At 48.5% G+C, this 22,399-nt stretch overlaps 1 protein-coding gene across 1 annotated transcript in view; it reads left to right on the top strand.

Moving 5' to 3' along the window:
- LOC133155738 (roundabout homolog 1-like) overlaps positions 1–22,399 on the top strand; it is a 71,183-nt gene that overhangs the window by 34,387 nt on the left and 14,397 nt on the right. The window contains exons 4-10 of the mRNA XM_061281263.1: positions 14,511–14,668; positions 16,749–16,869; positions 17,320–17,458; positions 17,542–17,669; positions 21,188–21,196; positions 22,019–22,143; positions 22,227–22,398. Coding sequence (XP_061137247.1) covers positions 14,511–14,668; positions 16,749–16,869; positions 17,320–17,458; positions 17,542–17,669; positions 21,188–21,196; positions 22,019–22,143; positions 22,227–22,398 — 852 coding nt within the window. The remainder of the gene's footprint in view (positions 1–14,510; positions 14,669–16,748; positions 16,870–17,319; positions 17,459–17,541; positions 17,670–21,187; positions 21,197–22,018; positions 22,144–22,226; position 22,399) is intronic.

Genomic DNA, 22,399 nt, shown 5'->3' with positions numbered 1-22,399 from the left:
TTCTTTGATGACTTGAAAAAGAGACCCTCCTCCTGTCAATTGTGACTGGAGGTGTCAAGAAGCCTCTTGGTTAAGATGTTTAGCTATGCAGAAGACTCCCTCTGGTTTCTCCACGCTCAGCTTTTTTGGTATGGATCAGAGGGACCTTTTATTGGCCGTGATGGGGCTGCCAAAGGATCCATGATGGGGGGGGACTGGAAGTGAAAGGCGGGCGCGGCATTGGTATGGATGAGCAAAGGCGCCGGTTCCTTCAATTGATTACACATGATGGAATCGATTTGAGCTGAATACCATTGGACTGTTGTTTTATTCATGATGCCCAGAAGGTCCCCCACCACTCCGTTCAAGCCCGCTGTGCACAATGACTTTTTTTCTCTTGTGAGGTGCAGCTTTTTTATTTTATTTTATTTAGCCTACTTCTACGCTTTTGAGCTTGACTTGGTTCTTTCTTTCCTCGTGTTGTGTTTTAGATTCAGTAGATGCTCTCCCGATCAAGTCTCGACAAGTCTGTGTTGTTTCTTTGTTGAACGGAAGAAGCACAAATGTACACCAAAATGAGAAGGAGCCATCACAAATGTGGCGCCTGCCTTCAGCTTTTTTTTCATGCTCGCGACACCTGCGGAGTGTATGTCAAAGCGAGCTACGTGTTGTTTGTTTGTAGGGCGAGAGGTCGATCCCTGAGGGGCTCGCAGGGGTCAACTCAGGAGGGAGGCGGCGAGGGTGAGGGCGGGGGTGGGCGGGATGGAACCTTCACCTCTGTCTGAACTTTCAACCGCTGACATCGGAGGGAAGACTTGAGCTTGAACATACATACATCCGTCTGTCCGCCCGCTGGGCTTGCGACAAATGACCGGGATTTCCCTTGGCCCTAGCAACCATGTGCGTTGTTCTGAGTAATTTGGACCTAGTCAGAGAAATATGCTTGAACTACAAATCCACAAATCTCATCTGGGCCAGAACCCAAAGAGATGTACTTAAATGTTGACTTACAGCGTGTGGACCGTTTTGTGGCCCATCCAGTGCATAATGTCCAATTCTCCTTCTCAGATTGTGAGTAGTGTTCCACCATGACCTTTTTCAAGCTAAAATCCCAAAATGGATGTAAAGGTGACGTCAGGCAATTGCGGAGGTCATGAGAATTCAAGTCATTGCAGTTGTCCTGCCTAGATTTGATTAACTGCACGGCAAGCCATTAGGGCCAGGAGCGATGGGCAACGCTGAAGCACAGGTTCCGCTGACGGATGGCGACGTTGACAAGTGGCGCCGAGCAGCGCTGCAAAACCTCAGGGGGAGCCAGACGTTGCTCATCATTCACACTTACCTGGAGATAGTGATGAAGTATCTCTCAAGACTCCCCTCCCGTTTATCTACAAGTGCGTGTTTGTGTGTGTGTGTGGGTTTTCGGAGAACTTTGAGGGATGGTGATGAAGTGCGGCAAACAGACCTTCTTATTAACACTGGGTGAAGTTACGAGGCACACCTCAGACCCATCTCTGCCTTAACAGCTAAAAACAAACAGGGTGACCCCGTTTTCACCCCGGCGGCGCTCATCCATCACCCCCCTGGCACACACACACACACACACACATGGAGCTCTTATCTTCGGCCTTCCCCGTGTGGAGAGTCATGCTGCTCTACTCTGTGACTCACCACCCGGATTTGTTCCAAGCACGCTGCCATTTTTTTTTTTTAATTAGGCAGGTGGACTTCCTCAAAACGGCCGAGCTGTCCATTTGGACGCTTCCCCCTTTGCTTGCCAGTGCTCAATTTCTCAAAGTTCAAAGTGACCACTTAACTCATTCAGTGACGGTTATAGTCGTCAAAGATATTAACTGGGTTGGCAGTGAAGTTTGATGATTGGCAGCTAAAACATGTGACTCTAATCATGGTGGCCGTTTCCACTTTTGTACAATTGCCACCAAATTTGGAGCGTATAGCACGTGGCTTTTCTCCCAGCACAAATTAGCATATCAAGCTAGGCGGGGAAGGCTTTCATGGCGCGCCGCCACCGTGAGCTGTCAGCCTGTTGTCTCTTTTTGTCTTCCTGTTTGTTGCTTCCATTCCAAACACGACGCTCGCGCTCACTCCAGAGGAATTTGACGCTGTTTTGTTGCTGCCGCTGGAATTTATCTGTCAACTAAGTCAGCCGCTATCAACGGCGCCTTGTGCCGAGCGCTCGACAGCTGCTTTAATCCGTGACAAAATAAGACGGCTTTCTTAATCTCTCCCGAGAAGTCAGCCGGGCCGGGCGGGCGGGCGTGAGGTGAGCCGGCTGCCGCGATGCTGCCGAATGATCTCACCTGCAAGAAAGACATTTTGAATTCAAGGTGTTAAAAGTCTTCTGGCGAAGATGAAAGCATTTCCCCCCCGGGATTCGCTTGCATCCGAGCGGGACATTCCAAAACGTGAGAAACACCTCTAGGGGAGGACCTGTTGTCAAGTCCAAACTCGAAAGCAACCCTTTTGGGGGTCTTTGACCTCCACCGAGGCCCTTTTCATTGTCGTTAGTGGGATTATACGCCAACTGCGAAAGTTTGGCCATCAGAGACAAAAACTCAAATTCAAAAAAAAAAAAAAAGCTTGACATCTCGCCTGTGACGTCCTTCCTTTTCTCGCTCCCTATTTAGCCGACTCATCTCTCGACATCGCACGCACCTTCTCATTGAGAAGCTGCGCTCTGTCATTACCTGCGACGGATGAAGGGAGGGAGGTGTGTTTTGGAATTCCAGCGGTGGTTCGCATACGGCAGTGTCTCGGAGGTCTTCATCCAAAGTCGATCGCGAGTGAAATATATCTCGTTATATGTTGACGCTGTCCTTTGGTGCGACGGGAATTGTCAACATAATTTTGTTCGGCATAAATCAGCCTTTTTAATGAGAAATGAGTCTTAGGGGGGGGGAATTTGAGATGTTGCTACTGTGTCGCAAGGCGGACTGATTTATTAAGAACATTAATAATGTACTTCATGCAGATTTTTATGAATGCGTTCCTTTGATCATTTGCATGTGTGCTGCAATCATTTACGTGAAGGTTCCCCAATGTGACGACTCAATGATGTGCACTTTATTTTTTTTTTACCATTAGCAAGTAAATCCACACGTCCCTGTAGGGAAACGCGCGTGTGCGTAGAAGTCATTTATGTGGTCTGCCACAGGATATGGTCGACATTAAAGATGAATGGCGGCGGAGGCGTGCCAGAGAACAAAAGAGAAGCTTTCTTGGCTGCGGTCAGCGCTGCTGATGACTACTCAAGAAGCGAGGACGGACTAATAACTGGCTTCTGTGCACCGCGCAAGCTGTAGAAGCATTTGTGCCGACCGTCATTGAAATTCCAGACAAAAAGCCTCAAGATCAAGAACCACTGAATTTAACTCGTTCAGTGCCATTGACGGTCATAGACGTCAACGATATTTACTGGGTTGGCAGTGAATGAGTACACTGGAAGTCCGCCATTTTATTTTGTCTTGTGCAAAGTCCTCCGAGGGAATTGGGCCAAATGAGGTCTGACGAGAAGCTTTTTGGCCTCCGCCTGTCTCATGTGGGCGGAGCACATTGAAATTCCATGATTGTTTCAAGGACCGGCCATGAAAAAATGAGCGTGAGGTCCCAGCGCAACTCAACTTTCATTTCCAACTGCAATTCTTGGCACATCTATCCCCGCCAAGCTCGCTTCTTCTTTTCCATCCCAGGGATGATCGGGATGGCCTCTTGGCCTTTTGGTCCGCTCAACTCCACATTACGACGCATTAGCGGCCTGAGGGAGCCCAAAGGACTGCACGTATTAAACATCTGTGCCGCTCCCCTGATCAAAGCACCGTTTACGAGGCTCACAGGAAGCGGCGGCGAGTGAGGAAACGGGTCAGTGGTTAGCGGTGAGCGTGTGAAGTGGACACGGGGCTAGTTACGGGCTAGCGCTAAAAGACGCGGCGTAGCCTGTAATACTATACGTTGATAGCAGCCGCTAGCTGCGCGGCGCATAGCGACAAAGTGATGTCCTCAATAAGATGATCATTTTTGACCCCATGACCTCAAAGACCCTTTTGGAGTTTCCGCAGTGTATTTCTGGGCGGCGTTTCAGTATTGTTTGTCAGATTCTTTGGGGGGGGGGGAGTCGCGGCTCCATTCCTGCGGTGTGGCAAATTACACCGTTTGCTCGAAACTTGGAGCTGCCTTGTTTGGACTTGAGTCGTCACAGCTCGCACGAAAAGCCTTCAATTTGCTGAAGTCTTGAAGCGGTCGGTCATCAGACATTCCTCAAATGAGTGAGCATTAAGGTCTTGGCGAGATATTTATGCTAACTCGTAGCATTAATGAGAGCCGCCATGTCCTGTTGCCGCAGGGGCGCTTCTTTCTAAAATATCCCCACAAAGATTGTCAGCCTAATCAAAATCAGAGCCTTCCTTCTTGGTTCCTGAATTAAATGCAAAGATTTCCTTAAGCGGGAGATTATGTTGCTCGTAAATCAGCAGCAACAGTGGCAGGCGCACAAAGAGCTTTTGTGCCGTGCTATTATTTATTAAGTAATAACCCAATTACATGTTGTTCCGTCAAGGATTTGGCTGGCTGCCGCTTGGCTCCAGCTATAATCATCTTTTTTCCCCGCCCGGAGCCGCCTGTCAACGGCGAGCCCGTGCTTCTCATCTTCTCGTCTTCTGGCCTCCGTCGCCACGTGGACTTGATGCCACTGAGCTGTGAATTCAAATTGGAAAATGGGTGACCTCCGCCTGCACTCCGGGTCCAATTAGACTCTGGTTCTGCCAAAGTCGCTTTACCTAGCCAAGTCAGAAACAAGGAAATATGAGACCGTTACAGGCTTTGTCTGTTCATTTGTTTGTTTGTGCTGTTCCAGGCTCGACTATGTTCCCAATCAATATTTCACAACTATTTTGTACCATTTCACTTTCCTCTGAAAGAAACAATGTTGTGTTTGCGATAGACACGCCAACGACATCATTTGAAATCATTTCCCCCCTTCCCCAGCGATGTCTCCTTGGGCAATATTTCTGTCTGCCTGCTTGTCTGTCTCTCCACGGGGGTGTTGGGCTCTTCTAATTGGCCGGCTCCTCTCGCTCCTCGCCTGCCAGATAATTGGACACGGTACGCGGGGAGACTCGGTATTCCGTGCCCGGTCGAGCCCCTCTACGGGCCCGCCTTTGACCGCCCCGATCAAAGGGAATACGATACGATCCGGTGCTGTCCGCACACATCACAACGCATCAGGGTGCTCAGCCTCGCCCACAATGCTGAATATGAGCGTGAGATGGATCCCCGGTACCAGATCTTATACTCGACGCCCCCGGAGACAAACACCAGGCTTCTGCGCTACATAAAGAACAAGGTTATTAATTTTGGCGCACAGAATTATTTATGAGGCCATTCGCTATCAAAATATTCCACTCTGGTCTTGCCTTTTAATAATTCAGGCCCAGCATTCACACTCATTGGTACAGCTAAGGAGTCATCCATCATTATTAGGACCTTCGTGTTATTAGCTAACCTAGCTAGCTATCTAGCTGCGTTGCGATAACGCCAGAACCTTCATTTATGACAAATTGGACCGCTGATCTTTGGGAAAGGCCCAATCACTGGGCATTGAGTGACACCTCTATTTGAAGGGAAGGTTACGTCGCAGATGGACGGAACGGTGTGACTGCATGCTCAAAACACGCTGCAGTTGTCACGGACTGAGGCTAGGATTCCTTAGCGCTCAGCTTTGTTTCCCAAGCTATTGTCTTCACACACTCGACAGGCCGGCTTCTCTGGTTACCGCAGAGATCCCGAGCAGAGCCGGCGGGCAAGACTGTCCCTGGAGTCCATCATCCAAGACATAGCTAAGAAGCAAACGCCCCGTTGATGCGGGCCATCTGTATGCAATTTGACTTGGACTCTGTCGTAAGGTATCCCCTCCTTGTAACAGTATCAGCGGATACGCATAGCTGCCGGGCAGCCGGCGATGAAGAAGCCAGGGATGGACAGGCAAACGTCTCCAGAGGTCCACGGAGCGAGACGGACGGGCAGGGTCAACGCTAGAACACCAATGCGAGGGAGTAAGACTCTGCCTGATTGGTCCCTGAGAATATAGAGCTTGATATCATGCAGTCGAGATGCAAAGGCCAAAGGGGAGGCCCGCCCGCATCTTTCTGCTAGCGGATCCCCGCAGCCTATTTTCTTCCGCCGTGGAATCTATAATGCCGGACTTACTTTCAGGCTGCGCTCAGGCGAGATCGATCCAACGCTGCTCCAAGTCGATTGGCCGTTGCCGGTGACGATGACCCGGAACCATCGGTCAACGTATGAGAAAGTTCCTAGCAGGATAACCTCCACCTTGAGCAATAGGACGAAAGGAGTAGAAATCATCTCCGTCCTGTCTTTGCTCTTTGTCACAATCAGCCATCTGTCTGAGCTGTCATACATCCAGTTTTACCATCGCCGGCGGCCCATAAAACGGCTCCGTTTACTTAGCGGCGACCAAGCGTTGCGGCTTCTCCCCCGAGGAATGTCCTTGTGTGCCAGCCTAGCTAACCTTGAGTCAAATAGGGGTGATCGCGAATTAGAGACAATAAAGGACTTGCGGTTGCCAGGGACCGCAGGACTGATTTCAATGGATATTTTTATCTCTCGCTCTCTCATACGATATGGATAGATGTATGTCAAGATAGAAAGTATCCGTCAAGAACATAAACGGCAAATATATTTTAAAACAAAAGAGACAAAATGATTAATGTGTGAGGCAGATGCATGGCGACTGTAATAATAATTGGGCCATGGTTACAGACAGGTAATGGCTTCACGCCATTCGTTTTTTTCAAGCCAAACACACACATACATTCCTGCACGACCCCATAGAAATGGCAGGCCATTGAGAACAATTGAGACGGATAGGTCTTTGGCATTTCCTAGTCCCGTCCCTCCCCTCCCCCCGAACCCTCAAGGACTCTTGCAGCCTTGTCTATTCATTATAAAGAAGGTTTGGAGGGAGGGAGGGGCTGAGGCTTGCTGCTCTCTCTTATTTTGTCTCGCCAGTTGTTCTGAGGGCAGATGCTGGGCCTTTATAATGGCTGTAAAAGATTGAATACATTTTCAGTTCTGGAGATGTTTTGCTTCCGCAACGAATGACCTTGAAGGTCGCGCTTGCATCGTCCATTGATGACACCCTCCAACGTGAACCGAGTCGTTGCTGAGAAGACAAGATTTGATTTGCTTTTGAGCGACACAACTGGAAGTAAATGAATGGAATGCAGAATCTGGATTTTTTCCCTCGTAGGGCACACACAAAAGAACATGCATCCTGCCGCCTCTTGATTGTTTTTTTTTTTCTCCCTCGCTTGCCTTTAATGGATCCAATTACTCTTTGAAGGACTGCCAACACTGTACCTTACGTCGAACCAATTGAGATGCTAATTCACTTGTTTGTAATGGGGCACACACTGCCAGTGGTGAAGCTATGAAGGTGGCGGCACATTTTCCAGGGGAGTAGCAGCTCACGTGCTCAGATGATGCTAATGTGTGATATCGGTGTGTGCCCCAATCTAAGAGTTTTTTATTTGTTAGTTTATTTCAGGGTGTTGTGTGGAGCTTCCTTCTTTCTGTCACTTTTTGTTTCCTGGCTCGGCCACCTCAATGTCCAGTCCGTCATCCAAGTCTCTGAGAGGACGGTCTCGGACATTTGAGCATGATTCAATGCGGCGTGGTTTGGACTCGCTTTGCTCCTTTGTCATGTTGGTTAAGGGCAGTGCTTCTCAAATAGTGGGGCGCGCCCCCCTTGGGGGGCGCGGTGCTATTCCTGGGGGGGCGCGTGTGACCCTGGGGAACAGGCTTTTTTTTTGGCAGTACTAGAATAAAGTGTAATTGCGCGTTTGCTACAGCAGGGGGCAGTGGCGCTCTCATTGTTACTTCTGTCACGTTTGCGACAGTGCAACATTTTACGACTTACAAGACAATTTAGGATAGTCACGGTGGGGAGGGGGGGCGCGAATAGTTTTCTTCTTGCTAGGGGGGGCGTAACAGAAAATAATTGAGAAGCACTGGTTAAGGGAGTGACACGGCTTGGATTGTTGTCACTTAGCATGACGGTCAGTGCTGCAAACACGCAACAGCGGTTGTTGTGACAAGGCTTGTCCGAGTTTGTCGTATTGTTGTGACTTTTGGCTTCTACCATCAGTGAGAAACTCGCTTGCCACGCGTCTTGGTCCTTTCTGCCACCCACTTGTTTTTTTGTTTGTACTTTAATTTTTTTTATATGTTTAATCTAGGCTTGGCACTGGCAGTCTGCACTGAACCAATGTGTCGTGCTTTTGCACTTTTATTTAAAAAAATAAAAAATACAGGTTGTGTGCTTTCTAACATTCTCAGTGTCATTTGTCTTTGTGAAAAAAAGCACAACAAACCGATTGTTAAGTCAAGGCAGCCCTGTAATTGGCGGTCCTCCTCGAACAATGTCCACCCGCATTTCTCTTGAAGTTGAAAATGAATGAGAAGGTGACAGTGATGTCAGCTTGCATGCCAAGAGGTCTGGTCTGGTCCCCGGCGCAGATGTAGGTCATGTAGCTCTTCTGCTTTTTCTTTTTTCCGTGAGCCGTCACTGTCCAACGTGTGCCTTTCATATGCAAACGTCGCATTTTACAAAGATGATGTAAGCCATTTGGAAGTGGTCAAAGTGCTCAAATCAAATTTCCCATCTGAATTGTATCTTCTTAGTGGGTGTGACTTTCTGAAGTACTCTGAGGAAACGTTTGCGTGCCGGAAGAAAAACCTCCAAAGTGCTCCCCGGGGGAAGTCGGGTTCTCGGGGCGACGCTTCGGATGAAGAACGCTGACTGAATGAGTCTTTCTGGTGGGAACCGGCCCGGCTGGAGATATCCATCAGACAGGAAAAGGCAGGCCGATGCAGGTCGGCTCGTCTGCAGCCGGGAGGGAGCCCGATTTCACGTGGAAGTCTGGCAACTGAACAGGAAGTCAATTAGCGGAAGCCCCTTCTGCTTTTTGACTTTTCTGCTCAAACTCATGGCCAGCAGATGAAGCGCACGAATGTTTGGACCCGGCGTTTGTTCCTGTGAGCTGGACTCAATGTTGACACGGGGAGGAGGAGTTGGAGGAGGCCTCTGCCGCAAAGGAAATTGAATAGAAACAGAACGCTACACGAGTTGGATTTCACCAAACAGTCGTGAAGGCTGCAAGATATTTGGCTCAGGAGAGAAAACAAGGCACAACACGTGCTGGTGTGTCAAGTCTTTAAGTCCCGCGGGATTGAGTTTGGAAGCAAATGTTGCTTCTGCAGAAGTATTATTGTGAGAGCGACTTGGCCTCTGGCCGCATCAATCTGGCTCACATTTGGAGACAGCGCCAAAGCGCGCACAGTTCTTCCATTCTTTCCGGGTCTCGGCCGAGGACACGCGGAGGCGGCGGCGGAGGGCCTCTTCAGCCCGGGCCGTCCTCTTGTCACCGGCGTGGAGTGGCCGCTTCTCTAAACAGTCGCTCTTGTTAATGGCGGTGGCTGCTTTCAAGCAGGTCCTCCTCCAGAGCGAGCGGCGCGCTTGTGTTTGCGCCCACTCGCCCACAGCCTACTTGAAAAATGTAGCCAGCGCTATCCCGGACATCACGCTCCATTGTACGTTTCATAAAGTTGCACGAGGAAAAAAAAAAGCATACAAAAACTGCTCCGGAATCAACCAGACTGTAAATATTATTAATAAATAAATATTAAATAAAAATGAATAAATAAATAAATAAATAACAAAAAAAATTATATATATAAATAAATTAATAAAAAAAATAAAATGAAACTTTCTGCGCTTCGTGAATAATTCATCCGTGGATTCTTCTTGGTGCCTGCCTTTTTCTGATAACACACAGCAAAGTTCTGCATACGAGGCAGGCGCCCGTGCGAATAGGGCCCGGGGGCTCGCAGGTAGAGAAGACAGCTTGCTTGCTTGTAACGTTTTAGCGTCACTTAGTTCTCCTGCCAGCGTAACGCAAGCCAGCTGTGCCGCTCGGCCGCCACATTCCCAAAAGATGCAACTGTCGACTGGAATCGCCCGTCTCGCATTTGTGCACTCGACATGGAGGTGATTATCCGATGGGGCCGAGCTGATAGTTTGCTGGTGCAAATTAAATATCATGGGATAACTTTCCAAAATGTGAAACTCATAACGTTAGCCTATTAGCTTAAAGCATAATTTTTGGGAAAAAACAACCAATTCACCAAACAGGAAGAGCCTAATTGCATGGCGTACATTATTATGTCTGGCGTTCGGGGTCAGATCAGGCCCGCATGAATGTGGCTCCTTTTCCAAACAGATGTCCCTCATCACGCCGCTCGCCCTCCCCGAGTGGCGTCGTTCCCTTTTGTTGAGCACAATGTAGCTTTTTAGCCGCCTTATCCTAGGCATATTTGGGCCAGCTGGAAGCCAAACAACAGATTGATTTGACGATGCGCTCAAACGTCGCGTCCCGTGTCGTATGAGTCACTCTCGTCTTATCGCTCGGCGGCGGCAACGTTATCTGCCGTCCTCGCCGTGCCGATTACGTCGCGTCGGGGGACATGTTCCTGATCCTCTCTCATCTCTCTTTCTTCGCCAGACAGTTTGCCGCTTTGTTTGTCGAGCTGGCACGGCAACCGTTTTGTGTTTGCTTTCACGCTCGCCGGTTGTACGCGTTTGGCGACTCTACCGGCAGCGACGACCGCAGCGGCAAACGGCCTCGCCTTTGTCTCCCATCACATCTGTTCAAGTCATCCCCGACTTTTTACTTTGACTCCGCCCACTTTCAATAAAAAAAGATGAAGGCCACGTGCAGCGTTCCTATTTGGAGACAGTTGGAGAGGCAATATTCAAATTCTGCACTTTTCCAGAAGGTTGTACCTTTTCCATCCACTCATCACGGAGTGTATAAGCCCCCCCCCTCACCACCCTCCCCCACTTGGCGCTGGGAGGAACCTCAAATGCAGGTGGCCAATGTGTCCATCTGGGAATGTTCAGTGTCCATGTGGAAGCCATTGAACAAGGACCGACGTTCCTCTTTGGAGCGTCACACCATGCTCCGATTTAAGCGCTCTTCTCCGCCCCTCCCTCCATATACAGTAAACCCCCCCACGCCTGGTAAAGACATCGGAGAGGCATCAGCATGTAGGGAATGTGCAAGTGGCCATGACGAAAGGCTGAGGGATGTGCCGTAAGACTGCACGGGATCCCCGCCTGGCGTTTTCCCCTGCATGCTATCGTGTTACTCAGCCACTACCCTTTCCAAAAGAGAAAAATCTTCAAACAGCTTCCTGCACTTCTTTTAACAAACAAGATGCTTAGATTTCCACCCTCTGGACTTTTTTTTTTCTTCCTGCTTTTAATTAGTCGCTTTGACATGCTACATGGCAAACATCTGCTGGCTGCGTGTCTGCCGGATCTCATTACGCGTTTGTCCAAGCAAGAGTTGTCAGTAGCAACCGATGCTTTGGAGTTTCAACACAAATGTCTATAATTACTGTCTTCTCTTTTAATCAATTGCAGGGCTAAAAGGGCAAAAAGAAAAAATGCCGCCGCCTGTAACAAAACGCTTTGTTACGGCTACAAAAACGTTTCAGGGAGCCATGCCATGTCAAAAATCAAATTCCACAAAGTCACGCTCTGAGTTTGTAATAAGACAATTCACAAAATAAATAAATGGATGAATGAATGAATCAATTAAAAAAAAAAAAAAAAAAGAGTCCACCAAGGCCATGCGAGCGACTTGGTCGACATCCGCCTCAGGTCCGGGCCTCCTTGACCGCTTTGCGATTCTGTCGTCCTGCCCCAAATCATCCTTTGTCCCGTCGCACTGGTCCACTCTGAAAAAAAACACATGTCAAAACAGACGAGCCAGCGAGCACTTTTGTGTTTTTTCCCAGGAAAGCAAAACAAGCTGCCTCACATCCTGGCCTCATTCAAAGGTCCCATTGGCGGGTCAGCCAGCGTCTTTGTCACTGGAGGGCCGGGCCGAGCCGGGGCGTCTTCCAGGAGGGTCGGCGGGGCTCCGGGGAGCAGGAATGTTAATTGGAAAGATTGTTTTACTAAGGCCATCATCTGGGAGAGCGGGGCCCCACGCACTCGCATAGATTGCCGTTTTGAATACCTCTCCGACAGCTTCTCATTAGATGTGGCAGGTGTGCCTTGTATTTTGCTCTCGACAAGCCAGCTATGGTTTAATATGTACAGGTGTCGGCGCTCTCTCGCCTTTCTTTTTTTTTGTACGTGCTGGCAGACAGCTCGCGGGCTGATAGTATCATCTGGAGAGACCGAGGTTGCTTCTTCCTCAAGGAGCCCACAGCTGAGGTCCACCTGCAGAAGAATGACTTCATTTTGGACATGAAAGCATCGTCAGACTGAGCCATTGTTGCACTTTTTTGCAAGGCAAGCACATTTTTTTCTTGTAAAGGTGCCTTTTGGTCTCATTGTTCATTTTTGTGCATGCAAACTTTGATAGCTTCAAAAGAACTCAAAACATAAAATAAACCCTCCTCTCATTTTTTATTAAAAGCTAAAGTCTTCAAGGGAATCATTCAAATAGAAAAATTGTATATATACTTAAAAAGAAAATAAACAAATAAATAAAAAATACTCCTTTCGATGGTTTTTTTTCATCAACAATCCCACGCCAACCTTTTCCTTCATGTTGATTCCACCAAACTTTGCCAACTTGTCCTTGTTTTGCTTGCTCGTGACTTTTATTTGCTTCTCCCTTGCAAGCCGCCGCTTCTTATTTTCCCTCCTGTGGGCGGGCTGAGGTTCGTCCAGCGCGTTTGGAGGAAGAGCCTAGGGCAAGACCAACGCTGTGTCTTTTCATCCAGCTTTCATTCCTTAGCGGCCGTGTGTATCCTTGCAAAGATTTGTTGCCGTTACTTTCATTTCCTCCGAACAAAGCTCATGTGATATTTCGCCCTGGCTTGTGTGTGGCATCAAGGTTTCTTTTCCCATTAATGTTTGGATTGGGGGGGGGCTACAGCTCAGGCATCTCATTTTAATTTGGCATTTAAAACATCTGTTTTCAATTTCCTTTGAGAGCAAGTCTGTGTTTGTGTGTGTGTGAGAGACAGATAGTTAAAGGGGTGACGAACCCGAGAGTGCCGAGGTGACCTTTCAAGGCGATCTGAAAACACCAGCCGTGACTGCGGCTAATTGCGTTAGCTTGAGACGAGGGTTTCAACGCAAGTCCATGTTTCAGGTCAGGATGGGCAAGTACCGATACTGGCCATTTTTCGAGCTACCGAGGTTTCTTGAGCGATGCCGATACCAGACACAGATACTTCTAAGTCCTCCTCGCCACTAGTTGGCGCCACACTGCCTTGGTTTGACACATGGGTGAATCGTGTATGTCAGAACGAAAGATGTTTGTTGACAATTATTTCTCATTATGTTCATGAAATTTGATCATCTTAAATTTGGATTTGAAATGGTTGTTTGGAGAGCCGGTTAGCTTTTTGGGTTAGCGCATGCATGCCTGGCTGGGTTCAAGCCTTCATCTCATCATCGTCAGCATATTTCAACAAATCCCCCCCTCTGAAGACAACATTTCACACTCTGCTCTCTGACTCGCACTCATTTACACACATTAGGACACACGCACACCCACACGGAGAATCCTGCCTCCCTGATAATAGTGCAGGAAATATTATCCACTAGAAGACAGCTGCAGGCTTACACCAAGAGACAGAATTCTCGAGCAGACTCATTATCTCCAAAACACACGGGCCGGTTTCAGCGCCTCCGCATGGTGCTTTTGGAGATGAAGGCATGCAAAAAAAGCGGCCATGTTGGAAGACGGTGGGATCGCTTTTTGGCAAAAGACTTTGCAGCGCACCCATGCAGGCCCTGGTCCGGGCCCATTTGAGGAGCTCGTCCGCCCTCACTTGGCCGCCCTCCCAGAGGACTCGCATGTTTGTGGGTGCACTCAGCTGTGTTTACAGCAAAGAGGTGTTAGTTTGGGGAGGGGGGTTCACAGCAGCAGTGTTGGTGTAAACATGGGACCGTGCTAGTTCTTCCTTCCGCCTCTTTTTTTAATCATAATATTCAGCTTGCAAATGTCACGTGACCAAACCGTGATAGCTTATTACCTTAGCAACCGTGACATCATTTTCAGTCGACGGCAAATGGCAAGATGGCCGCCCCCCTGAGATGGACGTTTAATGCACATCCCACAAAGGCCGTGCGAGCGTTTTGGCTGCCGCAAGCAGAGTCAGGAATGTGTTGGCCGCCCGCGTCGTGAGGTGTGAAGTTTCCCGGAGCGAGTCTGACTTTCATCTGGCATTTGAGACCGAGGGAAAGAGCGGAGGAGCGTGAGACGAGCCAGCCAAAGCTCACTCCGACCTCCCCAAACAGCCACAAATAATTCGTATTAGTGATCCCGGGCGGCGCGTGTGTACGCTACATATGTGTTTTTCATGCCGCTGAGCTGGAAAAATGGTTGTTGTTTTTTCTGGCGTCTCCCACACGTCCATGCTCTTAAATTGTGGCACTTAACGACCGATATGTTTTTTTCCTGCAGTTCTTCGTGACGACTTCAGACAGAACCCCGCCGACGTGATCGTGGCCGCTGGAGAGCCGGCGGTCCTGGAGTGTCAACCCCCCCGCGGGCATCCTGAACCTACCATCTCTTGGAAAAAAGACGGCCTCAACGTGGACGACCGAGACGAAAGAGTCACGGTGAGGAGCCGAGCCAAACATCGACCCCTTCATTCGGAGTCAAAGGAAAAGAAGCCATGCGAGTCGGCTAGTTCTAGCCACTTGAGTTCTTTGTAGAAACATTGATTAGCTCGTTATGCCCATGCAGCCAATCCCAAGCGCGATGCTTAAAAAGCTTAACGAACGGGGCGTCGAATCCTCCTCGCTCCATTAGCCAGCAGTACTGCATTGATTGGCGGCTTTCTTCCTGATGAAATCAACTCAAAACTACTTGCGGCTTAAAAGACTCAGCGGTGCTAACTGTGCTGTTAGCGCATGGCTAGCAACGCACGTCATCTAAGAGCTACGCGTCTTGGAAAAGTCACGCAAAGCTCCAGAAAATGATGGCTCATCAACTACAGGCTTTGGATCTCATTTTTATAGCTTGGCTACCTTCTGACGTCTTGGCGGCTTTGTCAAAATGTCCTTTTATGCTAATGTGGTCATTCAAAGTGGTATTAACACGATGCTGGTGTCAAATATTCTCTTTATAGTTGGGAGGGCGTGAGCCAAGGCCAAACGGGAGACGATAGTCCTCGGAGAAGCCCTTCTTTGAAGCACCGCCGCACTTTCCAGGATGCCGTATGTTGTTAGGGTCGAGTATAGCGTGGTCACACGGAGCTGCGGGAAGCAGACGGCGGAATATTTTCAACGTCTGCGGCAGCTGAGCTCATCAAAGGGCTCCCCCAACCCCCTGCCGCAGTGCCGTCGTTAGTACAGACCCTTCCTCCCGTCGCGCGGCATGCCGGAGCATGGCGTCTCCATGGCAACTGCAAAGTCTCTAGCCGTTTGGATTTTTGCAACATGCCTCCCGAGCGCCCCCATCTATTTTAGTCGATTGTGCGTACACACTAATGACATGCTTCTCAAAGGACCGCGGTGCGGTTTGTGAAGTTCAAGTCGTGTCGGTCCGGAAGGCCTTTCTGCAGCAGCAAATCATTATCTGTTTTGCAATTGGCCGTTTCACAATGATGTCATTTGTACCATTAAAAGTAGGCATGGTGGAAATTGTTAAGATGATCACTGAGAGATGGACTTTTTTGTTGCTTGGATTTATGTTGCGTACGTTCGTGCTGCTGTGAGACTGAAATATCTGCAAGCAGACTGAGAACAGAAGCTTTGGCAGACTTTGCAGTCACACCAGAAGTTGGATTAATTATTTATTTCCCGATTCTGAAAGCCTCGATCTCGTGTTGTAACCGCAAGAAACAAGTCTTGGTTTTCATTTTATTTCACTCCAGTGGTAGTTAATAATTTTTCTGCTACGCTGACATACGGACCTGCAGGCATCTCGTTCAAGGGGTCTGATTCCACCAGCAGTAATGCGAGAGAGATAAAAAATGTCAATTTGATTTGTCCATTTCCCACAAAAAAGGTTTGTGCTCGAAAACCAAAAGGATTGTTCTGCCATAGCTCCACTTTGAATTTCCAAGTTGCGGTTTTCCCAAAACATTGTGTGTCAAGTCGGTTAGCTGCTCTAATGAGGGTATCGGTTACCTACCTGCAGGTGGTGATCCCGGCCGGCAGGCGCTTGGAAGGTTAAGCCCCACCGGGATACAGAGACCATTGCTCCCCGTGCTATTGTTTGACTGGTGTGGTTGTCAGCCAAAAAGGAGAGGGGGGCTCGCTTTGCTTGTCCCGTCTGCCCCAGAACAAAGCAGCTCCTCTGGCTTGTAACTAAAGCCCTGGGAAATAGCTGGACCTGGACAAACCGCATTCAGCGCTCTTCACTTGGCACCCTCAAAAGAAAATCGAAGGAACCTGCGAGTTCTTGAGAGAAGCTGGAAAAGTGCTGGCAGTCCTGCAGGGCCTCAGGTGCTCCCTCGAGATGGGGGTGGGGGGGGTTGTGTCGGATTGTCAAAGTGTTTTTTGGCTCGGCTTACCTTGAGGGGAAACAGGCCGACTGATAGTGATTTAGACTTTAAGTGGAAGCCGAGAGGCGGCCGCAATGAATGGAGCCTTTCAGCCACCACTTTTTTACAGGCCAGGGGTTGTAAGCAGCTCGGCGAGATGACTGAGGCGTACCGAGGCGCCTAAATGATTCATTTTCTTCTCACTTCAGATACGCGGCGGGAAGCTGATGATCACCAACGCCAGGAAGAGCGATGCCGGGAAGTACGTCTGCGTGGGGACAAACATGGTCGGCGAAAGGGAGAGCGAAATAGCTGAACTCACCGTGCTCGGTAATCAGCCTTTTAGGTGACCTCCTACGACTCGGGATTTTATCACCGACTCCTCTGAGGGCTTGACCGTCCGTCGATAAACGACAAGCCCTTTCTGTCTAGATTACATTGAGCTTCTTGTGTGCGGCCTCGGTGTAACTGCGAGAGAGTGCGGCCATCTTTTTTTTTTTCTAATGGATGGTTTTCATTTCCAGACAGCGTCCCCTTTAACAAAATTTTCGCCAAGCGCAAGAGGCCGACATCCAATTCGTTTACGAGCTAATAAAAGCACTTTGCTTCCTTACTTGACTCACTTCTGCGCCGCCTTGACTTATGAGTTTAATTTCTTGCACGACCAAGCTCGTCACTCAATATCAATTCCTGTCACTAAAAAGAACTGAAATCCCATTTTTACATCTTGTAAGTCACGTTGGCTTTGAGTTTCATTTCTATGCCGTTTCCATCCACCAGAGCGACCCAGCTTTGTGCGTCGGCCCGGCAGCCAGGTGGTGCTGGTGGACCAAAGCGTGGAGTTCCGGTGCGAGGCACGTGGAGACCCGGTTCCGACGGTGCGCTGGCGGAAGGATGACGGAGATTTACCCAAAACAAGGTGCCGGTCGCGCCCGACGCTCATCCTCTCCTCAGCCGTTTCTACTCTCCGGCTTACGTCTGCGTCCGATTGCCGCTTCCGAGGTACGAGATCCGCGAGGACCACACCCTGAAGATCCGCCGGCTGACCTCGGCGGACGTCGGCTCGTACACATGTGTCGCCGAGAACATGGTGGGCAAGGCGGAGGCATCGGCCAGCCTCACCGTCCACGGTAAGACTCGCTTGGTAGTTCTGGTAGCGCTTATTTTGCTGAACCCTTTCTGGAAAATTCCATTTGAGCTTATTACGCCTTTTGCTTTCAGGGCAATCAAAAAGCCAGCAGCAGCTTATTACATTGCGCTATCCTCTCTCAATTAGCCCATTGATTTCTAATCACAGCAATCGCCTACGGGAGCTCCGAGCTTCCATCGATCTCATTTTCCTGCTTATTTTCTCCATTTCTCTGGAGAACCTGCCCTCATTTGCATCTTAAGATGGGCACTATGTTATTTGTAAACATCTCTGCATCTCCTGTAGCCTTCTCCACTGGACGTCTTATTAACACGCTTTGAATAGAAAGCAGTCGTCGCAGAGCGTGAACGTTCAGAAAGAACCCATTCAGGGGACCGGAGTGGAGTGGGGGGGGGGGGGGGGGTCGGACCACAAGCCCCCCTTGAGATGCGAAGGGAACACAGGGGCCATTTAACGGCAAACTAATGGGAATGCTGGGAGTGAAAAGATGGCGAGTCGGCGTCTCGCCACCGATGCGGAACGTCTTGGGAATTGGGATTCGGGTTGGCTCGGCAGAGAGGTTTTCCGCGGTGAGGTCAGTCACATTAGTGTCACTTCCCGCAGTCGCTGGCTCTCACATTTAATGAGACAGGGCAATTTTAATTGCGTGCCCGCCCCCACCCCTCGCCTGTCTGCAAACATGTCCACTTGAAGCTCACATGGCTTCCCATTTGCATTTATTCCTTCATTTTCTTCACCCACTGCAATCTTTAGATTGGTTCAGGGAGTAGGATTAGCCGCGGCTGCCGATAGCCAATCGATACGTCCGCTCGGCCTGATGAAACGTTATTGACAAGCCCGTTTGATAATTTGTTGACTCGCCGCAATCGCCCTTGTATTTAATGGCAACCAAATACTCCGCCACTGTTTCTGGGAAAGTTCTCAGCCTCGGCCTCTCCGACGTTACAAAGAATAAAGCCTGTAATCTGATTTTCACCTGTGCAACTTTTTACGGTCATGAAAATTTAACCTATGCAACTTTTTGGGCCATGACTGCAGTCTTACAGTTTTTGAACCAACCTGACTTTGAGGGGCATTTACGAGAATCTTCTTTTAACCTACACAACCTCGAGGTGATTTACAATTTCCTTTTTTTTTTTTAACCTGCAGCAATTTGGTGGCGTTAATCTTATTTGAAGCAGTACAATTTATGCTAGTGTTAGCTTAGCCTGTGCAACCACTTAGGATTTTAGGATAGTCTTATTTTCACCTTACTTATCACTTATTTTTTGGGGTTTAGTGTTATTCTTGAATATAGTCTTTTGAGGATTCATCTTAGGGTGATTTTCTTGGATTCAAAGTACTCGTGAACCACTAGTTGCACAAAATGCGCCCGCCTGTGTGTTAAATTTAGCGCACACAGTAGCGTGATTGACTGGGCTTATGATACAATGCAGCATGAGAAAATGGGCGGTCTTTCAAAATCAAATCCCCTTTCAGCCCAAAAGAGGAATTCAGAAAGGGGGATTTTCACACCCTCCGCAGTCAGACTGTCAGCCAAACAATGCAGGCAGTGTGCGGGAGGTGCCTCGGGGCTGTTTTTCTTTCGACGCGAGCTGCTCTCGTTACTAACTAAATCGGCAAATTGTTGTTTTACACGCGTCTCGCTCGGCTACACCTCCCCGGGACTTCGAAATATGTCAAGGAAAATAGTCCCCTTAATTGATGGCGGAAAGCCACCAAAGTCAAGCTAAGACCGGAAAGCCGGAAAGCTGTGCGCCGACTTGTTACTTTAGCCTTTGAGTCGGCAAGCGCGGCTAATGCGCACCTTCTAGTAGGCCGACTCGGGTCTTTGAATCAATTATTTTGACAAACACAGAATTTGTGGCATTTTAGGGAGTGAATAGCTTTGACGTCTATAACCGTCAATGGCACTGAATGAGTTAATTCTCATTTTAAACTTGGCAACCTTTCAGTAGTGTGTGTATACTTAAAGATGAGGTCATACAAAAGCATTTTCATGGGTTTGATGATGCCCAATTTGAGTAAAATAAGTCTTCTTTATTTTAGCGAAGGGGAAGGAAGCTTTTGAATGAACCCGTTGTCCCTTGAGCCACGTTTGCAACGGCCCGTGCTAAAGAGTGTTGAAGGAGACTTCAAGACGGGAACTTTGTTGTCAGCAGTGTGCATACTGTTGATAAAACACTCCAAAGCCCAGCTGGTCGACCACGTTTTCAGCACTGTGTGTGCGTGTTTTTTTTTTTTTCTCTCGGCCTTCAAACACGTTCCCATTGCGCTTGGTTGACGTCCAACACGCCGGTCGTCCCAGGATGCATGTCGACAATCCCCGACCATTAATCTTGTTAATTTTCCAAATGGGGCGCTAATAACGTTTCAATGTCAGCGCCTCTTGGACGGTTCAGTGCGCCTACTACCGGGTCGGATGGCGTTTTGTCAACTGCCAATGTTGGCTTTGGAATTACTAACCATGTACATCCGCGTTCTTTCATTTTAATTTACTGCTAGCAGTTTACTTCTTTTTCATTATTTTACGATCAAAACAGTAATTGGGTGGTTATAAAGATTGATGACTACCAAATGGCGACATAAATCCACTGATAATTTGTTACCCTGGATTTCCCATCAGTTTATTGACAAAGTTAGCAAAACGCTAGCAGCGCCGCCTGGCCCCAAGATGTTGGGTGACCTCATTATAAACTCAGACTTGTGCGTGTAGGTGTTGTGGGGGCGCTTTAGAGATTTTGTGACTGACAAATATGAATGTCTTCACGCGGGAGTGTGTAAATCTGCATTTTAAAGGGCGCAAATGAGTCAAAGGCGTGGCGGGGCGGGCTGGGCTAAGATCATTACTCCGACTGACAGCCTTTATGTTTCCGTGGGCGCGCATAGATTAGATAAGACCAGCTATCGACTGCGCACGATTTATGACTCCCAGAGTGACAAGTTAACTTGCGCTGGCTTTTATGAACCCAAACCGGCAGTGGTGAGCGGCACTCTGGGTTCTCCTGGAGGCGTTGCTCGCGTTTGCTCGGGGAATCTTCCATCGCCATGTCATTTTGCTTTACATAATCCAAAATATTATTTGTGTGAAATGTTCTTTGCAGGTTGTACAACCCTTCTGTTATGTTTTTATTTTTTTCTGTCTTTGGTACATCATATACATTACATACAACATAGACAGACAGATAACAGAAGACATCTTAATATTAATAAATAAGTAAATAGATCAAATAAATACATTCATAATTAATAGATCAAATAGATAATACATGTCAATAAAAATAATGCATCTGGATAAAAAAAAAAGCCGAAATAATTTGTCTATTTTTTTGAGCGGCAGCATAACAGGAGGGTTCATGTGTTTCCAGCCATGTCCAACTGTGAAATGACAATATCGTGTGTGTGTGTGTGTGTGTAGCCATGGACAGACATCCCCTTATTTTCACATTGTTCATTGAGCCTTTGTGTCGTTGTGTGTTTTTCTTTCCTTTTTTTTAGTCGTGTCTGGTAAGTTGACTTGTCACCCGTCACCTGAGACAGGAAGCTGTCGCCACTCCACCCACACTCTCCCACCCACCCATCCATCCTCCACCCATCACCACTCCACACGCCAATCATGTCTCTCCAAATGGGTAAAAAAAACAAAAACCAAAGCGCTGGTCTTTGGGTCTCCAAGGTAAACGTGTCTCCTTTCTTTTTATATTGCTGTGCCCTCCCTTTTTTTTTTCTTTTTTCAAAGAGCGCGTCTAATTTGCGGACAAATGAGGCCTTGATTTCAAAGGACAGCTTTCCGATTGCTTTTTCCGAATGCGTGGCACAGGCCCGCCGTACAAATGATTAACGCATTAGTAGGCGCAAAATGTTGGGCCGCACCTGGAGAAGGTCGCATGCCTTGACGCCGCACGAAGACACATGGGTCCTATTGGAGGATGTCGGCGTCGAGCAGATGGTCAAAACATCCCCCCCCATACACACACACGACCGTTTCCATGTAAATTTGAATGCTCCGAGCCCTCGCCCATGCAAATGAGTTGGCAGCCGGACAACCTTTCTTGTCGTTGGTAAACTAGTACCAAAATTTGTAAACACGACGGTATATTCAAAATCTGCCCTGGAAAACTGAAAATATTCACCAATAATCAAAACGATGTACACAATAAAATGAAATTATCATATTGCAGCTTTAATCTTTCCTTGTAAGAAAAATAAGTAATACACAGATGCCACAAGGTGGCAGCAAAAGCACAAATTCTTTTAGACAAAGTTCAAAGTTAACGTCGCAGGCCCATTTGTGGTGTTAGATGATACCGAACTGTTGCTGCTCTGCAGTGCCGCCCACGTTTGTGGTGAGGCCAAGGAACCAGGTGGTCGGCGTCGGCAGGACCGTCACCTTCCAGTGCGAGGCCACGGGGAACCCACAACCGGCCATTTTTTGGCAACGAGAAGGAAGTCAGGTAAGCGGCGCTGCCTTGACTTAAGAGTGAAATTGAATTGCTCAAAAGTTCTGTAATGTTATGAAACGTGTTGCGACCCTCAGAACCTGCTGTTCTCCTACCAACCGCCCCAACCGTCCAGCCGCTTCTCGGTGTCGCAGACGGGTGATCTGACCATCACCGGCGCCGAGCGCTCCGACGTGGGCTACTACAGCTGTCAGGCCCTCAACATCGCTGGAAGCGTCATCACCAAGGCGCTGCTCGAGGTTACTGACGG

Source organism: Syngnathus typhle, linkage group LG6 (genome assembly GCF_033458585.1).
Source record: "Syngnathus typhle isolate RoL2023-S1 ecotype Sweden linkage group LG6, RoL_Styp_1.0, whole genome shotgun sequence".
Lineage (NCBI taxonomy): Eukaryota > Metazoa > Chordata > Actinopteri > Syngnathiformes > Syngnathidae > Syngnathus > Syngnathus typhle.
The sequence above is the reverse complement of the archived record's forward strand: the minus strand, read 5'-3'. Positions and strand labels throughout refer to the sequence as shown.